This window comes from Brachionichthys hirsutus, chromosome 19 (assembly GCF_040956055.1).
Source record: "Brachionichthys hirsutus isolate HB-005 chromosome 19, CSIRO-AGI_Bhir_v1, whole genome shotgun sequence".
Classification (NCBI taxonomy): domain Eukaryota; kingdom Metazoa; phylum Chordata; class Actinopteri; order Lophiiformes; family Brachionichthyidae; genus Brachionichthys; species Brachionichthys hirsutus.
In genome coordinates this window covers 2077902-2093356 of record NC_090915.1, presented here as the reverse complement: position 1 = coordinate 2093356, position 15455 = coordinate 2077902, and the positions used below count along the sequence as shown (strand labels likewise).

At 45.8% G+C, this 15455-nt stretch overlaps 2 protein-coding genes across 8 annotated transcripts; one reads left to right on the top strand and one right to left on the bottom strand.

Annotated features, from left to right (window-relative positions):
- Positions 1-36: 36 nt before the first annotated feature.
- LOC137908280 (heterogeneous nuclear ribonucleoprotein D0-like) lies at positions 37-4546 on the top strand. 5 transcript variants are annotated; one of them, XM_068752666.1, is made up of 8 exons: positions 37-475; positions 579-747; positions 1501-1662; positions 1830-1961; positions 2045-2141; positions 2221-2373; positions 2847-2940; positions 4123-4546. In XM_068752666.1, exons 1-7 carry the CDS (start codon positions 309-311, stop codon positions 2912-2914), a joined length of 948 nt encoding a protein of 315 aa, XP_068608767.1. In that variant the 5' UTR covers positions 37-308; the 3' UTR covers positions 2915-2940; positions 4123-4546. The 5 variants fall into 5 exon arrangements, with proteins under 5 accessions (XP_068608767.1, XP_068608765.1, XP_068608763.1 ...); XM_068752664.1 differs by having other exon boundaries at positions 2221-2376; XM_068752662.1 differs by having other exon boundaries at positions 2045-2144; positions 2221-2376; positions 2847-2936.
- A 2356-nt stretch (positions 4547-6902) lies between these two features.
- LOC137908130 (kinesin-like protein KIF2A) lies at positions 6903-14510 on the bottom strand. Of its 3 annotated transcripts, none has more exons than XM_068752483.1 (21): positions 14450-14510; positions 13551-13645; positions 13077-13190; positions 12504-12558; positions 12229-12281; positions 12135-12168; positions 11733-11869; positions 10443-10538; positions 10326-10380; positions 10063-10225; positions 9699-9789; positions 9554-9617; positions 9384-9475; positions 9135-9277; positions 8859-9063; positions 8560-8670; positions 8420-8487; positions 7884-8019; positions 7674-7775; positions 7456-7591; positions 6903-7349 (listed from the first exon to the last, which is right to left on the bottom strand). In XM_068752483.1, the coding sequence occupies exons 1-21, from the start codon at positions 14508-14510 to the stop codon at positions 7264-7266; spliced, it is 2097 nt and encodes a 698-aa protein (XP_068608584.1). In that variant the 3' UTR covers positions 6903-7263. The 3 variants fall into 3 exon arrangements, with proteins under 3 accessions (XP_068608584.1, XP_068608586.1, XP_068608583.1); XM_068752485.1 differs by having other exon boundaries at positions 11733-11833; positions 12159-12168; XM_068752482.1 differs by having other exon boundaries at positions 11733-11833; positions 12159-12287.
- Between the last annotated feature and the right edge of the window lie 945 nt (positions 14511-15455).

The following is a 15455-nucleotide window of genomic DNA, read 5'->3' as shown; positions in this document are numbered from 1 at the left end:
TCACGACTCATAAACCACAGAAGAAGAGAATGCGACGAAAACAACGCTGCCGACAAATCGCACTCGGCAATTAAAACGGATTTCTGCCTTATTTAAACATTTACCTGGTTAATATTTCAGCTTTACTTTACTTAGACTCACCGGGCGACTTGCTCCAGCAAACCCCAAGAGTCGCAGCCGGTAACGGAATACGAGCCAGTAGACGATAGCTAGCATTAGCCGACCGTAAGCCGAATAGCTTAGCTTCTCTTGGGAATCCTGAAGTAGTTTGTGTTCGACATTGCTAGTTAGCTGTTTAAGAGCACAACATGTCGGAAGAATACGAGTTCACCGACGATACGGCCATGATGAGGATGGAAGAGGACGGGGAGGCGACCAGTGACGATCCGATGTCCGCCGCTGGGGACTGCGGCCTGATCGGGGGCGAGGCCGAGGGCTCCAGAATTGACGCCAGTAAAAATGAAGAGGATGAGGGGTACGTTGGCATTTACATTCGACTTTACAAGATGCTGCACCTGTGTTGTAACCCCCCCCCCCCGGGTCAAGTCCTAATGGCCTGAAACGCGCTGTTTGTGTAGGAAGATGTTTGTCGGGGGACTCAGCTGGGACACGACGAAGAAAGATCTGAAAGATTACTTCTCCAAATATGGGGAGGTTGTCGACTGCACGTTAAAACTGGACCCCATGACGGGCCGCTCGAGGGGGTTCGGGTTTGTTCTCTTCAAAGATCCCGAAAGTGTCTCGAAGGTATTACGTTCACAAATCTTCTCATTATGCGCGTGAAAAGGATGAATTCATCACGTGCTATCTACAGAGACCAATAAATCTATCTATATCTATATCTATCTATCATCTGTCTGTCTGTCTGTCCGTCCACCTATCTATCTATCTATCATCTGTCTGTCTGTCTGTCCACCTATCTATCTATCATCTGTCTGTCTGTCCACCTATCTATCTATTTATCATCTGTCTGTCTGTCTGTCCATCTATCTATCTATTTATCATCTGTCTGTCTGTCTGTCCACCTATCTATCTATTTATCATCTGTCTGTCTGTCTGTCCACCTATCTATCTATCTATCATCTGTCTGTCTGTCTGTCTGTCCACCTATCCATCTATTTATCATCTGTCTGTCTGTCTGTCCATCTATCTATCTATCTGTTTCTTTACCTTCGCCGTGGAGCTCATCCTCTGCTCTGACGCTCCTGGACCTTCTGCCGTCTCCCCAGTTTGAAGAGTTTTAGTTGATTGTCTTTGTTTAGTTAGCTCCTAACTGCTGCTAGCTGTATTTCTATGACATCACATCCAGCCATTTTGGGTGTTGTTCCCGGTGCTAGCCTTCGCTAATGTCAAAGAAAATCTCACATTGTCGCTGTCGCTCCAGCAATCCTTGAAGGTGTGTTTAGATTTCAGGTGAATCATAGTAGAGCTGAAATCATTACTTGATCAAACAAAAATTGTGTGTGATGGATTTGTATTTATTTATATTTTGTCATGAAGGTTGTATCACAAAAGGAACATAAACTCAATGGCAAGGTCATTGACCCCAAAAAGGCCAAAGCCATGAAGAGTAAGGAGCCCGTGAAGAAGATCTTTGTCGGTGGTTTGTCTCCCGACACCCCCGAGGACAAAGTCAGGGAGTTCTTCGGTGCCTTCGGAGAGGTACGTTCCATTTTTAGTTGGAGCTGCTTCTTATTGGGATATTTATTTGTTCATTTGATCAACTTATTTCTAGTCTGTTTGCATAACTATCATCTCTGTTTAGTAAGCACGACGCTTGTTTCCTGAAGGCGGCTGAATAATCGATGCATTGGTGTTAATGTCAACAGGTGGAGTCAATCGAGCTTCCAATGGAGAACAAAACAAACAAGAGGAGGGGCTTCTGCTTCATCACCTTCAAAGACGAGGATCCGGTTAAGAGCATCATGGAGAAGAAATACCACAATATCGGCTTGAGCAAGGTGCGGCCTCAGATCAATCTCAGCCTGGTTGTCGGTTCGCGGTGGCTTTCCGTAGCGCTGCCATGGTGACTTTATTCCCTTAGTGTGAGGTGAAGGTGGCCATGTCTAAGGAGCAGTACCAGCAGCAGCAATACTGGGGGGGCAGAGGTGGATACTCCTCCAGGTCTCGAGGAAGAGGAGGTGGTGAGTGGAGCAAACGTTCACTTAATGACGCAACCTGTTCACGAGACCGGGAAACTAAAATCCTGTTTGATTGAAGGTCCCGATGAAAACTGGAACCAGGGTTACGGCAACTACTGGAATCAAGGCTATGGGAATTATGGGAATTATGGCTACAATAATCAAGGATACGGAGGATATGGTGGCTATGACTACCCTGATTACAGCAACTATTACGGCTATGGTGACGACAGTGGTAAGAACCCCCCCCCCCCCCCCCCGTCCACACGACATCTTTCATGATGATGAATATATTTATTAGAATGTTAGAGTACAAGTACAGTCACACAGTAGCATGTATTACAGTACGAGTACAGTCAAAAAGTAGCATGTATTACAGTACAAGTACAGTCAAACAGTAGCATGTATTACAGTACAAGTACAGTCAAACATCCTGTCTAAGAGGAGCATTTCAAAAAAGCCATTGCGGTCTTGTTTCCGTTGGAAGTCCTTAATACATAAATCATTGACAATTAACAATACAAATTTAACAAAATAAAAATAAAACCAATATTCAATAACTCAATTGATGCAAAGTAACATTAGAAAAAGAAAATGATTTTATCTGCTTTAAATTGTATTTAAGATTATGTTTTATTCTGTTTTACATCTGAAATTGCTCAAATGAAGGATGATGATGATGATGATTTGGTGGCGTGCTTACAGATCAGTCGGCTGGATACGGGAAGTCGCCACGGCGTGGCGGTCACACCAACACTTACAAGCCGTATTAACGAGGGAAACCCTCGTCTTCAAGTAGGTATGTGAAGCCAAAATGCACCGCTTGCTGTAAACCTGCCGTAGATATTTACGTTGCTGTTTGGTAACATAATGTGTAAATTTCTTTTTCTCAGCACCCTCAAGTGCTTTACAGTAGTGGTAACATAGAGGCTACACTCTTGTGGCGATTACTTTAACAGCTGGCCTTCTGCTGCCTCTTTTGCACCTTCTTTTTTTTTTTTTTACTGTAAAGTTAACAGGTAAAGTACTGCTACAGTAAATGGATTCCAAAGTTCAGGATGTGCAACGAAAACAGAAAAGGAAGTATGTTGTCTCCTAACTCTGACATACCTTGTTTGTACCTGCCAGCGGAGCTTCCTTGCAGGCCATGAGCTGACTCCCAGATACTCTCAGGGCCCGCTCAATGCGGACCGGGTACGAGAAGCATACGCTCTCGAATGCTGCCATTTGGTATGGTCTTACAACATCCTGTATCAGCATTTCTAAACTAAAACAATATGGGACACGTCCAGCTTTGTCATCTTTCTTTCCATTTTAATTTCTTTGCAACTGTTTGTAATGTAAAACTTAAGATATACACATGTAATTGTCATTTTTTACAGGCCCTTACTCCCCCCACAAGTAATGATTCTTTAATATGAAAGATTAACTATTTGCTTTCCGAAGGAAATGTACAGCATTCTCTGGACTTCCCAGTTCCTATTGTTAATACATGCATTTCTAATCTTATCTAAAATGCTTGTTTCTTTATTTAGCATTTGTAGCCAGTAGTCCACGAGCTAAAACCTGGTTCATATTGGACTACTGTGTTGGGGGATAAAGTGCTTTACCTTGTGTATTTGTACTGCTCTGTTTTGTCTTACTGACAGCGATGGAAAAGACTCCTCCTTTTGTTAATTTTCCTGTAATGAATTTTCTTCTTATAACCATCTGGAAAAACAAGAAGTGTTGCTACATTTCCAGAAATTTGCATGTAATGCCTCCTTTAATGTGTATCAAGTATTTTTGGCTCTTCAATTTGTTGCGCTTCAGGATTTCTAGTTTATGGATTAACTGTAAAATGTAAAAAATAATTGTTCTCTATTTGTTTTTCCCTGTTTTTTTCACATTGGACATTATAAACACTGGGGATTCCTATTTCTTAAGTACTTGTCGATTTTCATTCTTTTAGAGCTAACTATTTGTTGTTGTTTTTTCGTAGGTTTCAGCGTGAAGGAAGGACGGCTGCAGGAATGCGGAGCGTTGACCAGAGCGAGGAAGGTGTCCGGCAAAGATCACGTGTTTAATTGTTCCGTAAACTAAGGGAGGAGCACTTTGACCTACCGTACATCTCTTTGACATTTCTTAAATCTTCAAAAGCTTTTGATTTTTTGCATTTATTTAGTTTAGTTTGAAACAAAACTCATCCCTTCTTTTTTGTGTCTAGTGTTACGCTGTTTGTGAATTTCTTTAAGACATTAGATTGGTTTGAGCAGATCACACATGTATCCATCGTTGTGGCAGTAGAGATAGAAAATGTATTGTTTCAGTTTATCCTCATTAGCAGTCATATAATACATATTACAGTGTGACATTCATGAACCTACATTATATATACGTTAATTAAAGAAATGTGACAAAATAAACTCATTTGGGTTAATTCTTTGATGAAATGTGTCAACCGTTAACGCCCGTTGGAGTGTTCAGAAGTATTTCAGTCAAGATTCTGATCGTTTGGCTCAGCAGCGCTAAATTTGATCACAACCAAACCTAATCTGTTTATCAAATCATTACATGTTGGAATTTACATGAACAAATCTCATCTGGGATTAAAACAGCTGTTGGAGCTGAGAGTGATTCGGCGTTAGAAAGGAGACGAGTTTCATCCCTGAGCTGGTGTAAACGCGCCGATAGGATTTAAATAGTATTTGTGGCGAAGAGGATGATGATGATGAGGATGATGAGCACAATGACACCAATTATTATCATCATCTTAGTGTTCTTCCACCAGTACTTTCTCGCAACCCGTGTGGACGTTCTTTGGAAGGAGTCAGCCTGGAAAGAAAAATTATAGAAGCCTAATAAAACAGCGGAAGTTACGAAACGTGATTTTGTTTTTTAAGGTCTCTGAAGAACAACTGAATTTCTGGAAAAAGGTCACACTGATAACTAAGAATAGACAGTGGTGGATTTGTAAAGAACTACATTTCCCTGTAAGGCTAGCGGTCTGTGGCTACGCTAGCTGCTGTTTGGCTAACACTCCCGTTACATCGTCAAAAGGCAGTTTAGACACCAATACACTGCTGTCAAATCTATTAACACATACAGATAAAAAGTGTGTGCTTTACTCTACAACGCACTTAATTTGCTTGTTTAATATTTATGGTCGCTGCAGATATCGCGAGAATATGTAATATAGTTCACAGATGCAAACGTTAAATCCCGCGAGAATAAAATTACTGAAACCTACATCTTCAAATTTCGCGACAACAATTTATCGGGGCAGCGAAAAAAAGCAAATGTTTCTCTTTGTTCTTTGAACTGAACTGTCATTTTGGCGTCACTTTGTTTGGCTTGGGATGCGGCTTTGTTGCCGATGACGATGGTTCGACGATCTCTCGTGAATATATATCATATATTATATCTATATTTAATCTCAATCTGAGAAGAAACTACTTTATTAGCAAGTGAAAATACTTTTACCTGTGAGATTTTGAAATATAAAGTAGTGGATACTAAAAATACTCAAGTAAAGTATCTCAAATGAAGGACTCGAGCCGTGACGATGTACTGGGCCGTATGAAAACATTTAGACAGCGGGGTAGCGATCTGAATTAATACTCACAGAGGCCTGCAGGTCATCGGTCTTGCCAATCAGATCGTCTAATCTGTCGCCTCTCTCCAGCACCTTGCTGATGTTGTCTGTCAGAATAACTTTAACCACATCGACTTGACCTCGCACTTCTTCAAGTTTAGTGGAGGAGCCGGAGGTCGGGGACTGGGGGCTCGGGTTAGCCTGTGAAGAAACATGGATTTACCGGCACATAAAGTTAAACATGCTCAACAACGACCTCTGGAGACAGTTTTCAGCGGCCAATCTGAACTTCCTGCTTACTGAGATAACAGGAAAAGAAGCGACCGTCACGTGAAAACCTCAATCCCTGCGGACACCAAGGGAACCGGGTCCAGAAAGACACGAACAGACCGACTGAGAATCATTTTAGACAATATCTCAATAAAAAAAAAAACATGTCAATATCTACAAGCAAAGAAATAACGAGCAAATATAAAGTGCACAACTTACCATAGCAGCACTGATTCTCAGTCACAGCCTAGAAAACCATTCAAAGCTCCAGACGTCTCGTTCTAGTCCTGTCAGTGGAACAGAGATCTGTTTGTGTGTCTGCATGAGTCACAGTTAGATCTGCTCAGACCCTGCTGAGGGTTGCACCTTTGCTGTCACTCATTAACCAACATGTAGCCCTTAATCAAAGTCTCATTGGCTCAACGGCAGCCTGACATCACCGCTCAGATCAAGATCAACATCATGCTGAACATAGAAAATACTTCAGTTTCAGTGAGTAAGTAAAGCCTTTCTATTAAATAACTTTAGACGTACCATCAGACGGTGCTGGATCAGACGAGGCCAGCTCTGTGCCGACACGTCAGGGCAAAGGGCTTTTGGACGCAGGGCTATCTGCCAGGCGGTAAATGGTGAAGTCAGGCTGTTGCTTCACTTCGTTTCCTCATCCTGTGATGTTTCAGCAGCGAAGCAACCCTCGCACGACTTCCCCCGCGTCCGGAAGCAGCGGTTTGGCTTCAAGAGTTACGTAACGGTCCTTCCACGCGAGGTTACGTACAGCAACGACACGTCGCACCGTTACAGGGGGGGGTAGAGAGGGGGAAGGTTTCAAAACATCTCCTACAGTAACAAATAGACCTGTAATCTGTACGTTTCTATAGAATGGATAAAAACCAGAAGATCAGTAAGTCACCCCTCTTTATTTTCTGCGGCACTTTTAATTACTTTTACTTTCCTCTCAATGGAACACGTATTGCACAGAGTATTAACACAAACACACGGTTCACCTCGGAACTGAAGGAGCGGAACAGGAAGAAAATCCTCCAAATATTGCACAAAATGGCAAAAAGTGTTTTTCTTCTACATGTATAAAATAGAACAAAGAGAAGACGAGCTGTAACGGACGGAAATCATTTTTAGTTGCCTTTTCTTTGTAGAAAATGAAACATAAAAAACATTTTAAAAAAACACGTGATGAGATGAAACAGGAAGGTGGAGGAGCAGAGACTGCTGCCTGGCGTTGCAGGTGGAGGGGGATATTCCTTTGATCTATTCGGGTGTCTAAAGCGCTCGAGGCCGTCGGGGGGCTATCTGTTGGCTAGCTTGCTCTTCTTCCCGGAGCGCTGAGCGGAAAGACTTGACTTTATCTGAAAGGAGAGAGAATATCGCAGCACGTTTACCAACTTCTCCTCCACGGAGGGTTTTCTGTCAGCGATCGATCGCAGACCCCGGAGATTAACACGACGCCGTCACCTCTGAGCTCTGTGAGAATATCGATCTTCTGATCCAGGATTTGTTCCAGTTGATTTGCAAACGACTCGACGTCATAGTCGACCTCCTCCGTCATCTCCAGGAGGGCCTTCTCGTCTTCCAGCCAGCGGATCGACTCCTGCAACGACACGCTGCTGTTCAGCGCCTTTCACCTTTAGAGCTGTAGCACGAACCGCCGCAACCTCTGATGTCCAGCGTACCTGGAACACAGCCCTGTGGTCCTCCAGAACTTGCTCCTCCATCTCCACCAGCTGAGAGACGGCTTCGTGGAAAGTGAAGAGCTGGGGTGAAACTTCTTCCTCCTGCAAAAATCACATCAGGTTCGTTGGACTGAAGCTCGTCCGGTGAACAAATGCAGGCCAGTTTTTCGTGGCTCTTCATCAATGAGGGGTAAAACATGTCTGCCTTACGTTCTGTTCGCAGAGCAGCTTCAGATCGTCTCTCTGAGGAGAGCTTCCGACTCCCCACTGCGCCTCCAGCACCTCCAGCTGGTCGGCGTGTCCACCCTGGTGGTTCCCCAGCGCCGCTGCGGGGAGCTCCTTCACCCTGACGACACAACGGGGACAGACATGATGCGTCTGCAACGGCGGCAGCGGAGCGTTCGGTGGCGGCATGCAGGCGTGTTGCAGGATGACAGAGAGACAGACAGAAAGGGCGGGCTGGGGGGGACACAGGACGACTCCAGAGAGGACAGGAAGCGGCTAATCAGGCTGATTGGAGCGCGATGGGGATGAAGTCGGATGCTGGAGTAGAAAACGAGCGTACTCATAAGTTGGGGAGAGCTCTGAGCGACCCCCTCCACCCCCGCTCTGGGAGAAAGGAATGTCTGAGGGACTTATCCCGAACTCTTTTACTCTAAAATACGGCAGGAAACAGAGAGAGAGACACTTAAAGGTCGAGAACTTCAGCAGAACGAAGGCGACGTCTTCAGAATAACTCGCTCTACCTGTTGGCGTATCTCAACGTGTTCAAGGTGTTTTCACAGGAAGCCATCCCCGGAGAGATCGTTGCGATCTGTGCAGAGAAACATCAGCCATCGGTCACGTGCTCAGCCGGAGGCGGAGCCAGGCGCGCCGTCGGTCTCACCATGCACGTCCTGGAGTTCCCCCCTATGAAGGAGTCCCTCAGCACTTGGGTTAACTTGCTGGCTCTGAACGGAGTGTGAGGTTTGTTCCTGCCCAGAGCCCGAATGCACTCCTGCAGGAAGGCCGAGGTCGTCGCGTTAAATCAACCCTCAGATGTGTTTCTGTGACGCTTAAATCAAAGTCTAAAATGTGAAAGTTTAAAACAACGCTCCTGGAATCTGGACTCTTAACTTTTACATTCTTATTTTGATCTAACGCTCGTCTGTGTCGCGTTCTAATCCGCCTCTCCGCGGTGCGGACCTTCAGCGCCAGCAGGCTCTTGTTGATCTCGGCGCCTTCGAGGCGGGTCTGGCGGTCAGCGCTGGACGTGTCCGCCCCCCTCTCGTTCCCCGCCAGGTCGATGAGAGAGAACTTTCCGTGCATCTTCCCTCGCCGGCGCAGAATGATCTGGAACACGGCGTGGCTCCGGGAGGAGTGAGCGTTAGCCGACGTCTGACCGGATGTCCTGAGGGAGAACGGAGCAAACGGAACAGGAAGCCGCCGGGCCCGAGGCGTCCGGGACGGCGGCTGTCGTACCTGCAGCTGTTCCCCACTTCGATGAGTCTGAGGACGTCTTCTGTGCATTTCACCTCCCTCTCCTGCAGCCCCACCACCTGCACCTGCTGCTTCCCGTCCTCCAGGACGCGTAGCTTCGCTTTGCGGTTCAGCAGGTCAAAAACCTTCAATGCAAACCAATACCCGTCAGGACGCGTGTCCCGTTTCACTCCAGAGCTCTAGATGAAGCGTACACGAGTCTTTTACAGGTGCCGTTTAAAGGACACTTGCCTTCCCGCTGTAAATCTCAAAAAACGTTGCGAAGATCTGGAGATCCAACTTCTTGTAATTCGGCTTCTTGATCATGAGAAAGACGTCTCTGGCTGCAAAGGAAAAACAGACCTGATTTTAGCGAGGCACAACGAAGCAGCCGTGCAGCGGGAGCTGAGGGACACACGGACCAGAAAGCGCGTAGATCCCTTTGGAGCAGTCCTGGTTCTTGCCGGAAAAATCCCCTCCCATCGTCTGCGAAGGAGACGCGGATTAAAAGACGGAAAGCAGGAAGTAAACGCATGAACGGCGCTGAGGTTCAAATCAAACACTCACGTGCGTTTTCCCGCTTCCTGTTTGTCCGTATGCGAAGCAGGTCGCCATCCCCCTCTCAAAAATGGTCTCAACTAGCGGCTGAGCGGTGAACCTGCGAGAGCCGAACAGAAAATAAAGATATAATAATGATAAAATCAATACGGAATAATACATAAACGTCGACCTAACGCGGCCTGAAAGTTCAGACGCACAGCATGAATGTTTTTGGTTCGGCTTTCTCTGTGATTGGCTAAAAGGTCAGGGGGGGGCGGGACAACGACGTTGCCGTGCCAATTAGCGACGTCGCGACAAAGACTTGCAGTTTAACAGGAAATAAAAATGACACATCAATAAAGTTCAGTTACTACGGCAACATTTGAATCACCTGTAAATCATCTGATTGGTGGAGTTCTCATCGAAGGCGTAGTCGAACCGAAAGGTTTGGTTCTCCAGGTAACGGGTCAGGTCCACCTTCTGCTTGGGCTCGTGCACCATCACCACGTCCTTACTGGGAATGGTGATCACGTCCAGATCCTTCATCGTCAGCTCTGAAGAGACGCCGATTTAGCGTTTGTGCTCGAAATAGGGCCTGCGTGCGTGTGTGTGTGTGTGTGCGTGTGTGTGTGTGTGTGTGTGAGACCCTCTTACCTTTTTTATTGAGGGGGCGTGCACGCACACACACACATATCCTGTGCTCCTCGATCTGAAACACGGCCGGATGAACGTTTCTGTTTGCTTGTTTGTTTGCTCGCTCCGATCACTCACCAGGTCGTTGCTGGTCAGCGGCCGGTAGTCCAGGCTGGCCCGGAAGTCCCTGATCATGCACATGATCTCGTAGTTCGGCAGGTTGACATCGACCTCCTGCGATGGAACACAGAACAAACTTCACGCCGCCGTGTAGCGACTGAAAAACGTGCGTCGCCTCAGAGCCAGAGGAAGATTCTGGCTGACGGGCGGCAGCGTGTTCAGCTGGTGCTGCTTGTTAGCTTCTAATGTAAAGTATCTGTACCGTATATATGTATTCATACGCTGTACATATGTGTGTGTACCGTATATATGTATTCATACGCTGTACATATGTGTGTGTACCGTATATATGTATTCGTACGCTGTATATATGTGTGTGTACCGTATATATGTATTCATGCGCTGTACATATGTGTGTGTACTGTACATATGTATTCATGCGCTGTACATATGTGTGTGTACTGTACATATGTATTCATGCGCTGTACATATGTGTGTGTACTGTATATATGTATTCATGCACTGTACATATGTGTGTGTACTGTATATATGTATTCATGCGCTGTACATATGTGTGTGTACTGTATATATATGTATTCATGCGCTGTACATATGTGTGTGTACTGTATATATATGTATTCATGCGCTGTACATATGTGTGTGTACTGTATATATATGTATTCATGCGCTGTACATATGTGTGTGTACCGTATATATATGTATTCATGCGCTGTACATATGTGTGTGTACTGTATATATGTATTCATGCGCTGTACATATGTGTGTGTACTGTATATATGTATTCATGCGCTGTATGTGTTTAATTACTTTTGTAAAAGATAACATACACATTTTGTATGTATCGGTCACTAAATAACACAAATGTTTTGGTAATGAGAATAATAGGAAATTACATTAAATTAAAACATATCTCTCCAGAGTTATATATAGGTTTTAGCATGAGTAATAAGAGTCTACTCTTAACCATATATTTCATGTAATGTTAAGTTGCGGTAATGATAATTTGTTGTGGACCATCTAAAAAATGTCGATAAACACATAGGCAATATTATTTTTAATTCTGAAAATATACTTTTTAGTTAGTTCACCCCATAATCTTATATTTTCCCAAAAAAATATTCAAGGGCATGTTAAAAAACCTTATGCTTGACACCTTCTAAATCTTGATTTCATGAGAATCACCCATATGTGTGTGTACCGTGTATATGTATTAATGCGCTGTGTATGTGTGTGTACCGTGTGTATATGTGTGTGTACTGTATGCACTGCGTGTTGTGCACGCCTCACCTGTGCCCTCTTCTCCCTCAGCTCTTGCTGCTGAATTCGCCTCTTCTCTCGTTTCTCCTGCAGTTTCTCCACTTCCTTCACACAGCTGGATTTCCTCCGTGCTGCAGGAACAACAACAACAACAATCTCGACAGCCTCTCGCAGGAAAGGAAAAGTAAAGTAATCCTTCACTCTGCAACATTCTGCAAGTATTTTCTCGAATACAGTTTATGCTAAATTTGCGTGATTGTTCTGCCCAGAATCCGGTCAGTCGGAGAAAGAGCCTTTTACGCTCACTGCTGTGGGAGCATGACATCATTCACAGAGGCCTCAGCCAGCACGCACGCACACACGCACACACGCACACACGCACACACACACACGCACGCACACACACACACGCACACACACGCACACACACACGCCCAACCATAGAGACACTGGTACCGTTCTGCAGCTGTAACAGCGACTGGCTGGCCGCCGTCTGGGGCGCGATGGCCGGAGGAGGCGGTTCTGCCGGCTGGCTGGGCTGGCTGGGCTGGCTGGGACGGGTCCGGGTCGTTCCCACGGCTGCAGCTGAGCGGAACACAAAACGACGGACGTCATTTACCTCTGAGAGGAACACGGTTCCAGTTCCAGGGCCGACAGGGTGGGATGGTTTTAGTATTTATCATTTATATTCTCTCTGCTTTATCCTACAAGTTTATCTGTTCATGTCTGGTGATTATTTAAATATAATAACGCAGAAACTATTCAACCGCTTTCTTTTAAATGTTGTGTTTGCGAACGCACCTCTGTTCTCCCGCGGCGCGTTCTCGGGTTTCGGGATCGCTACAGTCCGTCTGCTCTGAAGGTACAAACACAGAAAGTCCAGGAAAGATTCAAAATGACTTCCTGAGCTGTGACAGCGTATCGATGAAGATGATGATGAAGATCTGTTACATTCATCAAGTATTACAGTATATCAACCTTCTCCTTTTTTCAGCAACTACCAAACAAACCGGTGAACTCTACTACTGCGGTACTTTCGTCTTGACCCCTGAGGGTTGCCGCAGCAACCCAACCTTCTCCGCTTCGCCCCGTCCTTTGCATCGTCCTCCCTCACTACGTCCATGTCTCTCCTCCTGGGTCGTCCTCTAGTCCGTCCTCAGCATCCTTCTACCGATATCGTCCCCGTCTCTCCTCTGGACATGTCCAAACCATCAAAGTCTGTCCTCTCTGACCTTGTCTCCAAAACGTCCGACCTTCACTGTCCCTCTTATTGTGTCCCTCATTTGCTGTCCTATCCAACCTGGTCACTCCTCAGCATCTTCATCCCCGCCACCTCTAGCCCCGCCTCCTGTCTTTTCCCTCAGACGGACAGACCTTTGGGAGTTTGCTGGTTCTGGCGGCGTTGGAGGGAGGAGCCTCGGGACTCTGTGGGATCTCCTCGTCAGGAGCAACATCAGGATTTAGCACAAAGACGCTCTCCAGATCGATCTGAGGCGGAAACGAGACGGAGATTCATTACATTTAACGCTAAACTTTAAACCTCTTTGATGACATCATCATCTTTTTTCCAAGAGAGGACACAGGGGAAGCGTAACTTCCCACTTTTGCTCCAGTAAAACCGATAATTAATAATTAAAAACAGACACGGAGCCTTTCTCAGCAGGTTTCTAAGATGAGTTTTAAATTAAACTTCATTTAAAGTCCTCACATAAAAACGACACCTTCAAAAGCGAGGCTGAAACTAAGACCCCGCCTCTCGTTTTACAGACAGCCAATCATACTTTAGAATACTGAGCTGCGCCTGCAGTGGCCAATCAGATGTGACGGTGGCTCGTCACCCCTTCGTACCTCCTTCCCTTTGGTGTCCCCGTTCTCGATCCACTCCACCGTCACGCTGTCGTTGTCCTCGTGCAGCGATGTGACCATCGCCTGGTGGATCCGTCCTGCAGAGAGAGGGGGGGGTGCAAAGGCGTGAGGCCCGCCCGGTGCTGCCGGAACCGGACCGGACCGCCGACGGGATTTAAATAAAGCTTTAAGTCACGAGCTCACGCTGGAAGGGTCTAATCCCAGCATCTAACCCTGGGATGGGGATACCGAGATGCTAATGGGTGTGGCTCATGATGGATGATGGTCAGACCCCCCCCCAGTCACCATAGTAACACACTCAGAGGACCGCGTTTATTAGTTACACTTAATGCACAAAACAAGGCTCAAATGTGGGATTTTGTGTTTTTTTGAGGCAGTCAGGGAGGAGAGGCCCCACGCGTGGAGCCATCCGTCATCCGGTGATATAAAGCCCCCCCCCTTCCGCCCCCCCGCCCCGGATGAAGCAGCGCAGGTCGGTGCTGCTGCTGGTACCGGACCGGTTTCAGCCGCGATGCGGAGAAGACAGAGCCAGCAGGCCGGCGGGGCAGGTGACAGTAGCGGCCGAGCAGGTGGACGTACCCGCCCGCCTCCCTCCTCCCTCTGCACCTCCTCCACCTCCTCCTCCCTCCTCCCTCTGCACCTCCTCCTCCTCGCCGGTGTGCCGGCCCAGCATGATGGACGATACATAACGCCATTGGCGTCACTTCTAAGTTTCGACGGTGACCCTCGCCTGTTTTCTCCCGTTAAACCGGAGACGTAGCATCTCGCTCCTTCTTGCTAGCTAGCGCCACAGTCACCGCTGCGGTTAGCGGTGACGGTCGCCGCTCTCACCGGGAGCCGCCGGATGAAGACCGGGGGGGTCGGCGGGGCTAGCTACGTACCGTCGCTCCGTTTAATCTCCACGTACATGCCCACGAAGATCTTCCCGAAAATCGCCGCCATCGCTTCTCCTCCGCCGCTGCGTCAGAGCGCGCGCGGCTGCCGCAGAAAGAAGCCTAATGAGAGTCGAGCAGGCGGAGTCAGTGCGCATGCGCGCTCGGTGTCGCCCAGGAGACGATGAAAATACTCCGGTGTACCCGGTTGTAACGTGTACTGCAGGTATATGAAAATATATAATTCAGTGTCATGAATCACCTTTTTTTTATTGTTTAAATTTGTTTCATTATTAATAAATGTATTAATGTGTATAAATGGAAACAAGACCGCAAGGGCTTTTTTGAAATGCTCCTCTTAGACAGGATGTTTGACTGTACTTGTACTGTAATACATGCTACTGTTTGACTGTACTTGTACTGTAATACATGCTACTTTTTGACTGTACTTGTACTCTAACATTCTATATAATAAATATATTCATCATCATCATCAATAAGCAGAAAAGCTATTTTTCAGCTATTAATAAAGTATCTATCTATCTATCTATCTATCTATCTATCTATCTATCACTGTGCACACAATTAGAAGTTATGTTAAATAAATAAAATAACTTAGTCAAATTAAATCAAATGTCTGCTTGAATTTATTTATTCAGTTATTACTCTAAAATTAAGGGGGAATTCTACATAATTTATTTATTGAATAATTGTCTATCCAGGTCATATTATTAATTTTAAATTTCTGGCATTTCTACTGTAAATCAAATACAGAAATTTAATGTATTCACGATCTGTATATCTTAACAGTGTAATGCTTCTTAGCGACCGGTAGATGTCAGCAGAGGCCTGTTCCAAGACCATCACAAAACTGAATTATACATAATCTATCGTGATTTTCTTCTGAATTTATTTTATTTTATATTTCATTGGTTCATGGGTTTTCCAGCTTGGTTGTTTTTTTTATCTTTCCAAACAAAGAGAGAGGAAACACATCTTCCCTGACCTGACCTGA

Coding starts and splice junctions, on each gene's coding strand:
- LOC137908280 (XM_068752662.1), top strand. CDS start 309: ATGTCGGAAGAATACGAGTTCACCGACGATACGGCCATGATGAGGATG. Junction 476..578: donor AAAAATGAAGAGGATGAGGG/GTACGTTGGCAT, acceptor CTGTTTGTGTAG/GAAGATGTTTGTCGGGGGAC. Junction 1,663..1,829: donor TCTTCGGTGCCTTCGGAGAG/GTACGTTCCATT, acceptor TAATGTCAACAG/GTGGAGTCAATCGAGCTTCC.
- LOC137908130 (XM_068752482.1), bottom strand. CDS start 14,510: ATGGCGGCGATTTTCGGGAAGATCTTCGTGGGCATGTACGTGGAGATT. Junction 13,191..13,550: donor GGGACACCAAAGGGAAGGAG/GTACGAAGGGGT, acceptor TTTCCGCCTCAG/ATCGATCTGGAGAGCGTCTT. Junction 8,020..8,419: donor ACGTTGAGATACGCCAACAG/GTAGAGCGAGTT, acceptor TTGTGTCGTCAG/GGTGAAGGAGCTCCCCGCAG.